At 43.4% G+C, this 17,342-nt stretch overlaps 1 protein-coding gene across 1 annotated transcript; it reads left to right on the forward strand.

Moving 5' to 3' along the window:
- The first annotated feature begins 620 nt into the window (after positions 1-620).
- On the forward strand, positions 621-5,638 carry LOC139402710 (nucleoporin NUP42-like). The gene is made up of 6 exons (XM_071146608.1): positions 621-785; positions 928-1,016; positions 1,821-1,897; positions 2,461-2,547; positions 3,579-3,681; positions 4,587-5,638. Exons 2-6 carry the CDS (start codon positions 947-949, stop codon positions 5,153-5,155), a joined length of 906 nt encoding a protein of 301 aa, XP_071002709.1. The 5' UTR covers positions 621-785; positions 928-946; the 3' UTR covers positions 5,156-5,638.
- The last annotated feature ends 11,704 nt before the right edge of the window (positions 5,639-17,342 follow it).

Raw genomic sequence — 17,342 nt, forward strand, 5'->3', positions numbered from 1 at the left:
ATGGAGGCAGTCTAATCTATGAATGTCCTGTTTCCTCATCCAATATGGAGGTAGTCTAATCTATGAATGTCCTGTTTCCTCATCCAATATGGAGGTAGTCTAATCTATGAATGTCCTGTTTCCTCATCCAATATGGAGGCAGTCTAATCTATGAATGTCCTGTTTCCCCATCCAATATGGAGGCAGTCTAATCTATGAATGTCCTGTTTCCTCATCCAATATGGAGGTAGTCTAATCTATGAATGTCCTGTTTCCTCATCCAATATGGAGGCAGTCTAATCTATGAATGTCCTGTTTCCTCATCCAATATTGAGGCAGTCTAATCTATGAATGTCCTGTTTCCTCATCCAATATGGAGGCAGTCTAATCTATGAATGTCCTGTTTCCTCATCCAATATGGAGGCAGTCTAATCTATGAATGTCCTTGTTTCCTCATCCAATATGGAGGTAGTCTAATCTATGAACGTCCTGTTTTCAGGATTTGGGAACAGAGTGTGGGTGAACCCAGCCCAGAGGTCTGGAGGAGGAAGCTACGTCCAGCCGTCATCCTTCTCCTCCCAGCAGGGTGGGGATGACTGGGGTAGAGGGGGAGGAAGAGGTGGGGGAGGTGGTGGCAACAACTGGGGTCCAGGCGGAGGAGGAGGAGGAGGAAGAGACAGCCAAGTCAAGAGTTCCAGTTTCAGTTTTGCAGCCGCCTCTCCAAACCACAACAGATTTTCTGCCTTGAGCACACAGAGCAGCTTCGACAGGGGGGGGAGTGAAGGGGAGGACAATGAAAAACACTTGTAAGTCCAGTGATTGGTTGTGTGGATACAGTTTTCATTATGCTATTCAGAATTCACACACACACACACACACACACACACACACACACACTGTACAAAGTAGTCTGTAAATGTAATATCCATTGTCTTCTATCCTCACCAGAGAGACCATCCAGAAAGATATGGAGATCTGGGAGACTTCAGGCCAATGGCTTTTTTCCTGTTACTCTGTCCTCAAAGAAAGCATCTCAGGTAAGACAAACAGCTTAGCTTCGGTGTGTCCCACTATAGGATCGTCTGGTTGGAACAGATTGATTGTTGCAACCACACACTCACACATGAGGGTTGGATACAGCTGTTAACTATTACCCACTAGTCAGGGGAGGATTTAGAGGAAGTGGTTTTGGACAGACGAGTGGAGGGTTTGGGGGTTTGTTAGCAGGGACAGGGGTGACTGGGGGGGGGGGGGGGGGGGGCAGCAGACAGTCTCTTCTCCCCCCAGAGCCAGCTGAGTGAAGAGGAACTGAAGGAGTTTGGAGGGAAGAGGTTCACCCTGGGACAGATACCACTCAGACCTCCCCTTGTTGATATGCTGGTGGTCTGATCCCACCACTCAGACCCCCCCCCCTGTTAATATGCTGGTGGTCTGATCCCACCACTCAGACCTCCCCCTGTTGATATGCTGGTGGTCTGATCCCACCACTCAGATCCCACCCCCCCCCCCCCCCTGTTGATATGCTGGTGGTCTGATCCCACCATGGACATCTGCAAAATGGCTTGTCTCCTTTTCCCGTGTGTGTGTATGTGTGTGTGTATGCGTGTGTGTCTTACAGTCCCTACTGTTCCATGAGATGTTGTTTATTCGTTTGTTTTAAAAGGTAATTTTGCTGTTTGCTTGAGTAGTTGGGCATGGAAAGGAGTTTCTATGCGATCATGGCTCTCTGTATATTACTGTACGTTGTCATGAATTAGTTTTGGACTTGGGGGGGGTGATGTTAACTCCAGCATATTGAATGGATGTGGACGGCATTGAACCGGGTCTCCTCCTCTGTGCAGGGTTCACAGAGCTCTCTCCAGAGGAGCTGAGACTGGAGTACTACAACACCAAGCCGTCTGGAGACCTGCAGGGATATGTGAGTAGAATCACATGCATGTGTCCCTTTATCTGCAGCAACACTGTATAACGTGAAGCCATCTGTGCACTGGGATTCAATGTCATGAACACAGTATAACGTGAAGGTATCTGCACTGGGATTCAATGTCATGAACACAGTATAACGTGAAGGCGTCTCTGCACTAGGATTCAATGTCATGAACACAGTATAACGTGAAGGCGTCTGCACTAGGATTCAATGTCATGAACACAGTATAACGTGAAGGCGTCTGCACTGGGATTCAATGTCATGAACACAATATGTTATTGATCCATACGAGACAGACATTTGTCTCCTGCTTTTTTTTACGAACCATTCCGATACACACACACACACACACACACACACACACACACACACACACACCTTATGTAGAGGTGGCCGTAGTGCAGCGTCCAAGGAGCAGTTTAGGGGCGTTAACTTCCTTCGAACTTTAAGGACAGCGATTCCAGAGTGTACCGCCATTGGAGTACAATTTGATTTGATTTGATTTGATATGTGTCTGTATCGTCCAATCAATGCTACCTTCTGTGTGTCTGCAGGCTGACATCATCAATCAGCTGCTCAACCAATGGAGATGCAGAGTACAGGAGCTGAGGGCTATGAGCGGCAACACCAGAGTCGCTATGGTAACACACACACACTCACTACTTTCTGTAGTAATACGACAAGACAAAATAGGAAGTCTTATACACTAACTGTTCAAAAGGTCAAAAGGTCGGGTTCACTTAGAAATGTCCTTGTTTTTGAAAGAAATGCTCATTTTTTTTGTCCATTTTTAAAATAACAACAAATTGATCAGAAATGCAGTGTAGACATTGTTAATGTTGTAAATGACTATTGTAGCTGGAAACGGCTGATTTTTTATGGAATATCTACATAGGTGAACAGAGGTCCATTATCAGCAACCATCACTCCTGTGTTCCAATGGCACCTTGTGTTAGCTAATCCAAGTTTATCATTTTAAAAGGCTAATTGATCATTATAAAACCCTTTAGCAATTATGTTAGCACAGCTGAAAACTGTTGTCCTGATTTAAAGAAGCAATAAAACAGGCCTTCTTTAGACTTGTTGAGTATCTGGAGCATCAGTATTTGTGGGTTCGATTACAGGCTCAAAATAGACAGAAACAAAGAATTTTCTTCTGAAACTCGTCAGTCTATTCTTGTTCTGAGAAATGAAGGCTATTCCATGTGAGAAATTTCCTAGAAACTGAAGATCTCGTACAAAGCTGTGTAGTACTCCCTTCACAGAACAGCACAAACTGGCTCTAACCAGAATAGAAAGATAAGTGGGAGGCCCCAGTGCACAACTGAGCAATAGGACAAGTACATTAGAGTGTCTAGTTTGAGAAACAGACGCCTCACAAGTCCTCAACTGGCAGCTTCATTAAATAGTACCCGCAAAACACCAGTCTCAATGTCAATAGTGAAGATGCAACTCTGGGATGTTGGCCTTCTAGGCAGAGTTACAAAGAAAAAGCCATATCAGACTGGCCTATAAAAATAAAAGATTAAGATGGGCAAAAGAACACAGACACTGGACAGAGGAACTCTGCCTAGATGGACAGCATCCCGGAGTCGCCTCTTCACTGTTGACGTTGAGCCTGGTGAACGGTAGTGAATGTACAGGGTGAGTAATACTGTCTCTTCTCTCCCAGCTTGCAGAGCTAGGCAACCCAGCACCACGGGCAGCGTCTGGAGGTTTTGGGTCGACACCAGTGACCGGCTTTGGGTCCTCAGCACCATCTGGCTTCGGAACAGGTAAGATCTGCTGTAGCCTGTGTTCTTCATAGGAAGACAATACAAATGGAATACAGGCGTGGGGGCCTTCTGTAACTCCTAGGTTGACTGGCTAAGACCCTCTAACTCCTAGGTTGATTGGCTAAGACCCTCTAACTCCTATGTTGACTGGCTAAGACCCTCTAACTCCTATGTTGACTGGCTAAGACCCCCTTTGACTCCTATGTTGACTGGCTAAGACCCTCTGTAACTCCTATGTTGACTGGCTAAGACCCTCTGTAACTCCTATGTTGACTGGCCAATACCCTCTGTAACTCCTAGGTTGACTGGCCAATACCCTCTGTAACTCCTAGGTTGACTGGCCAAGACCCTCTGTAACTCCTATGTTGACTGGTCAAGACCCTCTGTAACTCCTATGTTGACTGGCTAAGACCCTCTGTAACTCCTATGTTGACTGGCCAAGACCCTCTGTAACTCCTATGTTGACTGGCGAAGACCCTGTAACTCCTATGTTGACTGGCTAAGACCCCCTCTAACTCCTATGTTGACTGGCTAAGACCCTGTAACTCCTAGGTTGACTGGCTAAGACCCTCTGTAACTCCTAGGTTGACTGGCTAAGACCCTCTAACTCCTATGTTGACTGGCTAAGACCCTCTAACTCCTATGTTGACTGGCTAAGACCCCCTCTAACTCCTATGTTGACTGGCTAAGACCCCCTCTAACTCCTATGTTGACTGGCTAAGAGCCTCTAACTCCTATGTTGACTGGCTAAGACCCTCTAACTCCTAGGTTGACTGGCCAAGACCCTCTGTAACTCCTATGTTGACTGGCTAAGACCCTCTAACTCCTATGTTGACTGGCTAAGACCCCCTGTAGGATGATATCTCTCTGGTACGTCTCTCAATCTAAAGCTCGACTCTCTCTAGGTTTTGGAGTGCCAGCCCAGGCTCCAGTCCAGGACACCGCAGGTGTCAGCAGTTTCAGCTTTGCTGCGCCGAGTGCAGGAGGCTTTGGTTCGGCTGCTCCAAAGCCTGCAGCGTCTGGTTTTGGCAGTGCTGTGGTAGGTGCCGCACCATCTCCCGCTGGGATCGGCTCTACGGCCGCCTCTGCTCCCTCGGCAGCCGGTTTCTCCTTTACCGCCCCTGCTGCCAACAAAGACCTAACTACTGCCGCTTTCGGAGCTTCTGCTTCAGGGTTTGGAGCTGCTGCCTCTGCTTCCGGGTTTAGCTTCACCTCGACGACCACTAGTGGAGGAGGGTTTAGAGGAAGTGGTTTCGGGAGTGCAGTCCCGGGGGCTGCAAGTGGTTTTGGACAGGCGAGTGGAGGGTTTGGGGGTTTGGTAGCAGGGGCAGGGGCGACTGGGGGGGCAGCAAACAGTCTCTTCTCCCCCCAGAGCCAGCTGAGTGAAGAGGAACTGAAGGAGTTTGGAGGGAAGAGGTTCACCCTGGGACAGATACCACTCAGACCTCCCCCTGTTGATATGCTGGTGGTCTGATCCCACCACTCAGACCTCCCCCTGTTGATATGCTGGTGGTCTGATCCCACCACTCAGACCTCCCCCTGTTGATATGCTGGTGGTCTGATCCCACCACTCAGACCTCCCCCTGTTGATATGCTGGTGGTCTGATCCCACCACTCAGACCTCCCCCCTGTTGATATGCTGGTGGTCTGATCTCACCATGGACATCTGCAAAATGGCTTGTCTCCTTTTCTTTAACTGACCTGATGGGGAAAGAGCTGGACAGAATGAGTAAAAACCCTTGATCTGACTAGATTCTACTGATCACATGGATTCTGAATGATGTCATGTTTCAACCAAGAGGGTGTTCCTGGTAATAGTGCCTTGCCAGTTGGTTGAAATGTTTTCTTTTTAAAATGAAGGTGGAGCAGAATGTAATGCAGATATCATTATCACAGGCTACTTACTGGTTGTCTGCAGGGACTTAATGTTTCAACATTAAATTCACTTTTAATTATGGTTGGTGGTATTTGTTTTCCTTTACATAGATGTATTTTTCAAACCAAATTGTTGTGTGCTTTCATCTAAGCCCCCCCCCCCCCCCCCCCCGCCCCCCAGGTGTATGTTGTATGAACGATACTTTTTGACAAGTAACAAAACGCGGACAGTCACACACACATTTAAAATACCATGTACAAATAATACAACAGAAACCAACTGTGGCGTGTGTGTGTATGTGTGTATGTGTGTGTGTGTGTGTGTGTGTGTGTGTGTGTGTGTGTGTGTGTGTGTGTGTGTGTGTGTGTGTGTGTGTGTGTGTGTGTCCTCTTGCAGTCCCAGCACTTCCATGAGATGTTGTTTGTTTTGTTCATTTTGCTGTTTGCTTGTAGTTGTTGGAGATGTGCGATCATGACTCTGTATATTACTGCGTTGCCGTAAATTATTTTTGGAGCCCTGTTGGCTTGTCTTGTGGGGTGTGTATTGGGTGTCTGAAGAGACCCATGGTGGCTTGTCTTGTGGGGTGTGTATTGGGTGTCTGAAGAGACCCCTGGTGGCTTGTCTTGTGGGGTGTGTATTGGGTGTCTGAAGAGACCCCTGGTGGCTTGTCTTGTGGGGTGTGTATTGGGTGTCTGAAGAGACCCATGGTGGCTTGTCTTGTGGGGTGTGTATTGGGTGTCTGAAGAGACCCCTGGTGGCTGGTCTTGTGGGGTGTGTATTGGGTGTCTGAAGAGACCCCTGGTGGCTTGTCTTGTGGGGTGTGTATTGGGTGTCTGAAGAGACCCATGGTGGCTTGTCTTGTGGGGTGTGTATTGGGTGTCTGAAGAGACCCCTGGTGGCTTGTCTTGTGGGGTGTGTATTGGGTGTCTGAAGAGACCCATGGTGGCTTGTCTTGTGGGGTGTGTATTGGGTGTCTGAAGAGACCCCTGGTGGCTGGTCTTGTGGGGTATGTATTGGGTGCCTGAAGAGACCCCTGGTGGCTTGTCTTGTGGGGTGTGTATTGGGTGTCTGAAGAGACCCCTGGTGGCTGGTCTTGTGGGGTATGTATTGGGTGTCTGAAGAGACCCATGGTGGCTGGTCTTGTGGGGCGTGTATTGGGTGTCTGAAGAGACCCCTGGTGGCTGGTCTTGTGTGGTATGTATTGGGTGTCTGAAAAGACCCCTGGTGGCTTGTCTTGTTGGGTGTGTATTGGGTGTCCGAACTGAATGTTATTTGATTATGCAAACAATCTGGTATATATTACAGTAAATATTCCCATAACTAGTAGAGAAGGAGCTAATCTCTCGTCAACATGAAGGACTGTCACGCGTGTTGTTGATGTTTTAGTTCTGTATGTGCAGTTAACGGGAAAGGCTTCCTGCTCTGTTCTGTGCTGCAGCTTTTCCAGGTCTTTATTTAGCTACACTTGACCATATTACCGGACAGTAATCAACATTGGACCACAGTCTGATACTACTGCTACTGTTGATTTATGTGTAAAAAAAATAAATAATTTAAACACAAAAAACAATACAGAACATGTTTTAATAACAGACCTTCCCGTCTTCACAGCAACTTAGTCAATATGTCGTGACGTTGTATTAGTTAATGTGACGACTGTTGTTTATCGAATTATAAAAAAATTCTAATTGCGTGATTAACTGAATCAAGCAATTTTTAACTCCTTAACCTGTTAACCAATTATTAACTCATTAACCTGTTAACCAATTATTAAGTCATTAACCTGTTAACCAATTATTAAGTCATTAACCTGTTAACCAATTATTAACTCATTAACCTGTTAACTCATTAACCTGTTAACCAATTATTAACTCATTAACCTGTTAACTCATTAACCTGGGGCACCATGGGAAAACTAGTTTTTATTGAGTTTCTATTTCCAAAATTAACTCAAAGAATATCAGAATATCGATTTTACAACAGCCGCTAATTAACCAGTTTCCTCTACCAATCTGGTTCTGAACGTCGTGTAGCCCGTGAATCTGCACAGACCCGGGTCTCACCAATGAGTTCGGACCCGGGTCTCACCAATGAGTTCGGACCCGGGTCTCACCAATGAGTTCGGACCCGGGTCTCACCAATGAGTTCGTACCACACCAATCTTAGTTTACTATTTATTTACTAAAAAGCTAAAATGATGAAAAAAGGTACACATAGACAAAACACATAGGCTATTGATTAGAACATAGGCTATTGATTAGATGTTACAATGTTTTTGTAATAACATCATCTATTAACCTCTAATAACAAAACAAAAATGACATACATGTTCATATTCCATCTATCGTCATGACCACCATTGTGGCTGACGGAAACCATTGTCCCAAAGTCCCTTCATTTCATGTTTAATGTTCTGAGGCTGATTTTTCATAGTAACAGGACAAAGGAATGTGTCTGTGGCCTGAGATTTACAAGGGGCGTGAGGGGTCATAAAACCCCCAGATCTCTCCTCCTCTGTTGGGGTTGAGAGATAATCTGTAGGGTTGTGGTCTCCTGTAACCTGACCTGATCAGGACAGTCATGACAGTCTTAACCATGATAACTGACCCTCCAATGTTAAACCAAGGAGATTAATTTCCTCAACAGGCTCAGTGGTCACATTCTTTATGTTCTCCAATTGAGGTCTTAGAGAGTGTTTTTAATCAAATGAAATACTTTTAGTTGCAGATGTATTTCAGACCTGTTTGTTATTAATCGCCCATTCTGTAACTAACTCATTATTTAGAGGTTCAGTGAGCTCAAACTGGCTTTGGAATCATCTGAATCATTCTAGCTTTGTGTTTAAGACCAGTGGCAAATAACTTGTACAAATAGAGAAGAGTAATGGCCCAAGGCAACTGCCCTGAGGGCCACCCCCATTACACATCTGATGTTAGAGAATCTTCCATTGAAGAACACACTCTGGGTTCTATTGGTTAAGTAACTCTCCAACCAACCATATGATGGCAGGTGATGTAAAATCATATATAGTGAGTTTCTTCAATTTATAATCAATAACATTAAAGGCTGCACTGAAATCTAACAACACAGTTCCAACTATCATCTTATCCTTGTCTTTTAACCAATCATCCTTTATCTGAGTTAGTTGTGAAGAGAGCACGACAAAGCCTATTCCCCCTCAGGAAACTAAAAAGATTTGGCATGGGTTCTGAGATCCTCAAAAGGTTCTACAGCTGCCTGGTATGGCAACTGCTCGGTCTCCGACCGCAAGGCACTACAGAGGGTAGTGAGGCTAAGCTTCCTGCCATCCAGGACCTCTATACCAGGCGGTGTCAGAGGAAGGCCCTAAAAATGGTCAAAGACCACAGCCACCCCAGTCATAGACTGTTCTCTCTGCTCTCTGCCACGGACAAAAAGGCTTCTCAACAGCTTTTACCCCCAAGCCGTAAGACTCCTGAACAAGTAATCAAATGGCTACCCGGACTATTTGCATTGTGCCCCCCCTCCCTTTTACGCTGCTGCTACTCTCTTTTCATCATAAATGCACAGTCACTTTAACTACACCTACATGTACATATTACCTCAATTAGCATGACTAACCAGTGCTTGTATATAGCCTCTCTACTGTATATAGCCTCTCTACTGTATATAGCCTCTACTGTATATAACCTCTACTGCATATAGCCTCTCTACTGTATATAACTTCTCTACTGTATATAGTATCTCTACTGTATATAGCCTCGCTACTGTATATATCCTCTACTGTATATAGCCTCTACTGTATATAGCCTCTCTACTGTATATAACCTCTCTACTGTATATAGCCTCTCTACTGTATATAGTCTCTACTGTATATAGCCTCTACTGTATATAGCCTCGCTACTGTATATAGTCTCTACTGTATATAGCCTCTACTGTTTATAGCCTCTCTACTGTATATAACCTCTCTACTGTATATAGCCTCTCTACTGTATATAGCCTCTCTACTGTATATAGCCTCTCTACTGTATATAGCCTCTCTACTGTATATAGCCTCTCTACTGTTATATAGCCTCTCCACTGTTATATAGCCTCTACTGTATATAGCCTCTACTGTCTATACCCTCTCTACTGTATATAGCCTCTCTACTGTATATAGCCTCTACTGTCTATACCCTCTCTACTGTATATAGCCTCTCTACTGTATATAGCCTCTCTACTGTATAAAGCCTCTCTACTGTATATAGCCTCTCTACTGTATATAGCCTCTCCACTGTATATAGCCTCTACTGTATATAGCCTCTACTGTCTATACCCTCTCTACTGTATATAGCCTCTCTACTGTATATAGCCTCTCTACTGTATATAGCCTCTACTGTATATAACCTCTACTGCATATAGCCTCTCTACTGTATATAACTTCTCTACTGTATATAGTATCTCTACTGTATATAGCCTCGCTACTGTATATATCCTCTACTGTATATAGCCTCTACTGTATATAGCCTCTCTACTGTATATAACCTCTCTACTGTATATAGCCTCTCTACTGTATATAGTCTCTACTGTATATAGCCTCTACTGTATATAGCCTCGCTACTGTATATAGTCTCTACTGTATATAGCCTCTACTGTTTATAGCCTCTCTACTGTATATAACCTCTCTACTGTATATAGCCTCTCTACTGTATATAGCCTCTCTACTGTATATAGCCTCTCTACTGTATATAGCCTCTCTACTGTATATAGCCTCTCTACTGTTATATAGCCTCTCCACTGTTATATAGCCTCTACTGTATATAGCCTCTACTGTCTATACCCTCTCTACTGTATATAGCCTCTCTACTGTATATAGCCTCTACTGTCTATACCCTCTCTACTGTATATAGCCTCTCTACTGTATATAGCCTCTCTACTGTATAAAGCCTCTCTACTGTATATAGCCTCTCTACTGTATATAGCCTCTCCACTGTATATAGCCTCTACTGTATATAGCCTCTACTGTCTATACCCTCTCTACTGTATATAGCCTCTCTACTGTATATAGCCTCTCTACTGTATATAGCCTCTCTACTGTATAAAGCCTCTCTACTGTATATAGCCTCTCTACTGTATATAGCCTCTCTACTGTATATAGCCTTTACTGTATATAGCCTCTCTACTGTAAATAACCTCTCTACTGTATATAGCCTCTCTACTGTACATAGCCTCTCTACTGTATAGCCTCTCTACTGTATATAGCCTCTCTACTGTATATAGCCTCTACTGTATAAAGCCTCTCTACTGTATATAGCCTCGCTACTATATATAGCCTCTCTACTGTATATAGCCTCTCTACTGTATATAGCCTCTCTACTGTATATAGCCTCTCTACTGTATATAGCCTCTACTGTATATAGCCTCTCTACTGAATATAACCTCTCTACTGTATATAGCCTCTCTACTGAATATAACCTCTCTACTGTATATAGCCTCTCTACTGTATATAGCCTCTCTACTGTATATAACCTCTCTACTGTATATAGCCTCTCTACTGTATATAGCCTCTCTACTGTATATAGCCTCTCTACTGTATATAGCCTCTCTACTGTATATAGGCTCTATACTGTATATAGCCTCTCTACTGTATATAGCCCCTCTACTGTATATAGCCTCTCTACTGTATATAGCCTCTACTGTATATAGCCTCTCTACTGTATATAGCCTCTCTACTGTATATAGCCTCTACTGTATAAAGCCTCTACTGTATAAAGCCTCTCTACTGTATATAGCCTCTCTACTGTATATAGCCTCTCTACTGTATATAGCCTCTACTGTATATAGCCTCACTACTGTATATAGCCTCTCTACTGTATATAGCCTCTCTACTGTATATAGCCTCTCTACTGTATAAAGCCTCTACTGTATATAGCCTCTCTACTGTATAAAGCCTCTACTGTATATAGCCTCTCTACTGTATATAGCCTCTCTACTGTATATAGGCTCTATACTGTATATAGCCTCTCTACTGTATATAGCCTCTACTGTATATAGCCTCTCTACTGTATATAGCCTCTCTACTGTATATAGCCTCTCTACTGTTATATAGCCTCTCCACTGTTATATAGCCTCTACTGTATATAGCCTCTACTGTCTATACCCTCTCTACTGTATATAGCCTCTCTACTGTATATAGCCTCTACTGTCTATACCCTCTCTACTGTATATAGCCTCTCTACTGTATATAGCCTCTCTACTGTATAAAGCCTCTCTACTGTATATAGCCTCTCTACTGTATATAGCCTCTCCACTGTATATAGCCTCTACTGTATATAGCCTCTACTGTATATAGCCTCTCTACTGTATATAGCCTCTCTACTGTATATAGCCTCTCTACTGTATATAGCCTCTCTACTGTATAAAGCCTCTCTACTGTATATAGCCTCTCTACTGTATATAGCCTCTCTACTGTAAATAACCTCTCTACTGTAAATAACCTCTCTACTGTATATAGCCTCTCTACTGTATAAAGCCTCTCTACTGTATAAAGCCTCTCTACTGTATATAGCCTCTCTACTGTATATAGCCTCTCTACTGTATAAAGCCTCTCTACTGTATATAGCCTCTCTACTGTATATAGCCTCTCCACTGTATATAGCCTCTACTGTATATAGCCTCTACTGTCTATACCCTCTCTACTGTATATAGCCTCTCTACTGTATATAGCCTCTCTACTGTATATAGCCTCTCTACTGTATAAAGCCTCTCTACTGTATATAGCCTCTCTACTGTATATAGCCTCTCTACTGTAAATAACCTCTCTACTGTATATAGCCTCTCTACTGTATATAGCCTCTCTACTGTATAAAGCCTCTCTACTGTATATAGCCTCTCTACTGTATATAGCCTCTCTACTGTATAAAGCCTCTCTACTGTATAAAGCCTCTCTACTGTATAGAGCCTCTCTACTGTATATAGCCTCTCTACTGTATATAGCCTCTACTGTATATAGCCTCTCTACTGTATATAGCCTCTCTACTGTATATACCCTCTCTACTGTATATAGCCTCTCTACTGTATATAGCCTCTCTACTGTATATAGCCTCTCTACTGTATATAACCTCTCTACTGTATATAGCCTCTCTACTGTATATAGCCTCTCTACTGTATATAGCCTCTCTACTGTATATAGCCTCTCTACTGTATATAGCCTCTCTACTGTATATAGCCTCTCTACTGTATAGAGCCTCTCTACTGTATATAGCCTCTCTACTGTATATAGCCTCTCTACTGTATAAAGCCTCTCTACTGTATATAGCCTCTCTACTGTATATAGCCTCTCTACTGTATATAGCCTCTCTACTGTATAAAGCCTCTCTACTGTATATACCCTCTCTACTGTATATAGCCTCTCTACTGTATAAAGCCTCTCTACTGTATAGCCTCTCTACTGTATAGAGCCTCTCTACTGTATATAGCCTCTCTACTGTATATAGCCTCTCTACTGTATAAAGCCTCTCTACTGTATATAGCCTCTCTACTGTATATAGCCTCTCTACTGTATATAGCCTCTCTACTGTATAGAGCCTCTCTACTGTATAAAGCCTCTCTACTGTATAGAGCCTCTCTACTGTATAGAGCCTCTCTACTGTATAAAGCCTCTCTACTGTATATAGCCTCTCTACTGTATAAAGCCTCTACTGTATATAGCCTCTCTACTGTATAAAGCCTCTCTACTGTATAGAGCCTCTCTACTGTATAAAGCCTCTCTACTGTATATAGCCTCTCTACTGTATAAAGCCTCTCTACTGTATAAAGCCTCTCTACTGTATATAGCCTCTCTACTGTATATAGCCTCTCTACTGTATATAGCCTCTCTACTGTATATAGCCTCTCTACTGTATATAGCCTCTCTACTGTATATAGCCTCTCTACTGTATATAGCCTCTCTACTGTATAGAGCCTCTCTACTGTATATAGCCTCTCTACTGTATAAAGCCTCTCTACTGTATAAAGCCTCTCTACTGTATATAGCCTCTCTACTGTATATAGCCTCTCTACTGTATATAGCCTCTCTACTGTATATAGCCTCTCTACTGTATATAGCCTCTCTACTGTATATAGCCTCTCTACTGTATATAGCCTCTCTACTGTTATATAGCCTCTCCACTGTTATATAGCCTCTACTGTATATAGCCTCTACTGTCTATACCCTCTCTACTGTATATAGCCTCTCTACTGTATATAGCCTCTACTGTCTATACCCTCTCTACTGTATATAGCCTCTCTACTGTATATAGCCTCTCTACTGTATAAAGCCTCTCTACTGTATATAGCCTCTCTACTGTATATAGCCTCTCCACTGTATATAGCCTCTACTGTATATAGCCTCTACTGTATATAGCCTCTCTACTGTATATAGCCTCTCTACTGTATATAGCCTCTCTACTGTATATAGCCTCTCTACTGTATAAAGCCTCTCTACTGTATATAGCCTCTCTACTGTATATAGCCTCTCTACTGTAAATAACCTCTCTACTGTAAATAACCTCTCTACTGTATATAGCCTCTCTACTGTATAAAGCCTCTCTACTGTATAAAGCCTCTCTACTGTATATAGCCTCTCTACTGTATATAGCCTCTCTACTGTATAAAGCCTCTCTACTGTATATAGCCTCTCTACTGTATATAGCCTCTCCACTGTATATAGCCTCTACTGTATATAGCCTCTACTGTCTATACCCTCTCTACTGTATATAGCCTCTCTACTGTATATAGCCTCTCTACTGTATATAGCCTCTCTACTGTATAAAGCCTCTCTACTGTATATAGCCTCTCTACTGTATATAGCCTCTCTACTGTAAATAACCTCTCTACTGTATATAGCCTCTCTACTGTATATAGCCTCTCTACTGTATAAAGCCTCTCTACTGTATATAGCCTCTCTACTGTATATAGCCTCTCTACTGTATAAAGCCTCTCTACTGTATAAAGCCTCTCTACTGTATAGAGCCTCTCTACTGTATATAGCCTCTCTACTGTATATAGCCTCTACTGTATATAGCCTCTCTACTGTATATAGCCTCTCTACTGTATATACCCTCTCTACTGTATATAGCCTCTCTACTGTATATAGCCTCTCTACTGTATATAGCCTCTCTACTGTATATAACCTCTCTACTGTATATAGCCTCTCTACTGTATATAGCCTCTCTACTGTATATAGCCTCTCTACTGTATATAGCCTCTCTACTGTATATAGCCTCTCTACTGTATATAGCCTCTCTACTGTATAGAGCCTCTCTACTGTATATAGCCTCTCTACTGTATATAGCCTCTCTACTGTATAAAGCCTCTCTACTGTATATAGCCTCTCTACTGTATATAGCCTCTCTACTGTATATAGCCTCTCTACTGTATAAAGCCTCTCTACTGTATATACCCTCTCTACTGTATATAGCCTCTCTACTGTATAAAGCCTCTCTACTGTATAGCCTCTCTACTGTATAGAGCCTCTCTACTGTATATAGCCTCTCTACTGTATATAGCCTCTCTACTGTATAAAGCCTCTCTACTGTATATAGCCTCTCTACTGTATATAGCCTCTCTACTGTATATAGCCTCTCTACTGTATAGAGCCTCTCTACTGTATAAAGCCTCTCTACTGTATAGAGCCTCTCTACTGTATAGAGCCTCTCTACTGTATAAAGCCTCTCTACTGTATATAGCCTCTCTACTGTATAAAGCCTCTACTGTATATAGCCTCTCTACTGTATAAAGCCTCTCTACTGTATATAGCCTCTCTACTGTATATAGCCTCTCTACTGTATAGAGCCTCTCTACTGTATAAAGCCTCTCTACTGTATAGAGCCTCTCTACTGTATAGAGCCTCTCTACTGTATAAAGCCTCTCTACTGTATATACCCTCTCTACTGTATATAGCCTCTCTACTGTATAAAGCCTCTCTACTGTATAGCCTCTCTACTGTATAGAGCCTCTCTACTGTATATAGCCTCTCTACTGTATATAGCCTCTCTACTGTATAAAGCCTCTCTACTGTATATAGCCTCTCTACTGTATATAGCCTCTCTACTGTATAGAGCCTCTCTACTGTATAAAGCCTCTCTACTGTATAGAGCCTCTCTACTGTATAAAGCCTCTCTACTGTATAAAGCCTCTCTACTGTATATAGCCTCTCTACTGTATATAGCCTCTCTACTGTATATAGCCTCTCTACTGTATATAGCCTCTCTACTGTATATAGCCTCTCTACTGTATATAGCCTCTCTACTGTATATAGCCTCTCTACTGTATATAACCTCTCTACTGTATATAGCCTCTCTACTGTATATAACCTCTCTACTGTATATAACCTCTCTACTGTATAAAGCCTCTACTGTATAAAGCCTCTCTACTGTATATAGCCTCTCTACTGTATAGAGCCTCTCTACTGTATATAGCCTCTCTACTGTATATAGCCTCTACTGTATATAACCTCTACTGTATAAAGCCTCTCTACTGTATATAGCCTCTACTGTATATAACCTCTCTACTGTATAAAGCCTCTACTGTATAAAGCCTCTCTACTGTATATAGCCTCTCTACTGTATAGAGCCTCTCTACTGTATATAGCCTCTCTACTGTATATAGCCTCTACTGTTTTTCACTGTCTTTTTACAGTTGTATTTATTTCTTTACTAATCTATTTTTCACCTACTACCTTTTTTTTTTTTTACTTAAAAATGATGCTGTTGATTAGGTCCTGTCAGTAAGCATTTCACTGTAAGGTCCACCTACACCTGTTGTATTCGGCACACGCGACATTAATGTTGATTTGATTTGCAGTAGAAGTTGAGTGTCTCTATATGCTGAAAGTCTCTAGTTTAAGACGTACAGTGCAGAAATCGCTCTGCCATTTCCTGGTCACTCTGCCATTTCCCGGTCGCTCTGCCATTTCCCGGTCGCTCTGCCATTTCCCGGTCGCTCTGCCATTTACCTGGTCGCTCTGCCATTTCCTGGTTGCTCTGCCATTTCCCTGGTCGCTCTGCCATTTACCTGGTCGCTCTGCCATTTACCTGGTCGCTCTGCCATTTACCTGGTCGCTCTGCCATTTACCTGGTCGCTCTGCCATTTCCTGGTTGCTCTGCCATTTCCTGGTCGCTCTGCCATTTCCTGGTCGCTCTGCCATTTCCTGGTTGCTCTGCCATTTCCTGGTTGCTCTGCCATTTCCTGGTTGCTCTGCCATTTCCTGGTTGCTCTGCCATTTCCTGGTCGCTCTGCCATTTCCTGGTCGCTCTGCCATTTCCTGGTCGCTCTGCCATTTCCTGGTCGCTCTGCCATTTCCTGGTTGCTCTGCCATTTACCTGGTCGCTCTGCCATTTACCTGGTTGCTCTGCCATTTCCTGGTCGCTCTGCCATTTCCTGGTCGCTCTGCCATTTCCTGGTCGCTCTGCCATTTACCTGGTCGCTCTGCCATTTCCTGGTCGCTCTGCCATTTCCTGGTCGCTCTGCCATTTCCTGGTTGCTCTGCCATTTACCTGGTCGCTCTGCCATTTACCTGGTCGCTCTGCCATTTCCTGGTCGCTCTGCCATTTCCTGGTCGCTCTGCCATTTCCTGGTTGCTCTGCCATTTACCTGGTCGCTCTGCCATTTACCTGGTTGCTCTGCCATTTCCTGGTCGCTCTGCCATTTCCTGGTCGCTCTGCCATTTACCTGGTTGCTCTGCCATTTCCTGGTCGCTCTGCCATTTACCTGGTCGCTCTGCCATTTCCTGGTCCCTCTGCCATTTCCTGGTTGCTCTGCCATTTCCTGGTTGCTCTGCCATTTA

The sequence above is a fragment of the Oncorhynchus clarkii genome, unplaced genomic scaffold (assembly GCF_045791955.1).
Source record: "Oncorhynchus clarkii lewisi isolate Uvic-CL-2024 unplaced genomic scaffold, UVic_Ocla_1.0 unplaced_contig_11549_pilon_pilon, whole genome shotgun sequence".
Taxonomy (NCBI): domain Eukaryota; kingdom Metazoa; phylum Chordata; class Actinopteri; order Salmoniformes; family Salmonidae; genus Oncorhynchus; species Oncorhynchus clarkii.

Coding starts and splice junctions, on each gene's coding strand:
- LOC139402710 (XM_071146608.1), top strand. CDS start 947: ATGGAGATCTGGGAGACTTCAGGCCAATGGCTTTTTTCCTGTTACTCT. Junction 1,898..2,460: donor CTGGAGACCTGCAGGGATAT/GTGAGTAGAATC, acceptor GTGTGTCTGCAG/GCTGACATCATCAATCAGCT. Junction 2,548..3,578: donor GCAACACCAGAGTCGCTATG/GTAACACACACA, acceptor CTTCTCTCCCAG/CTTGCAGAGCTAGGCAACCC.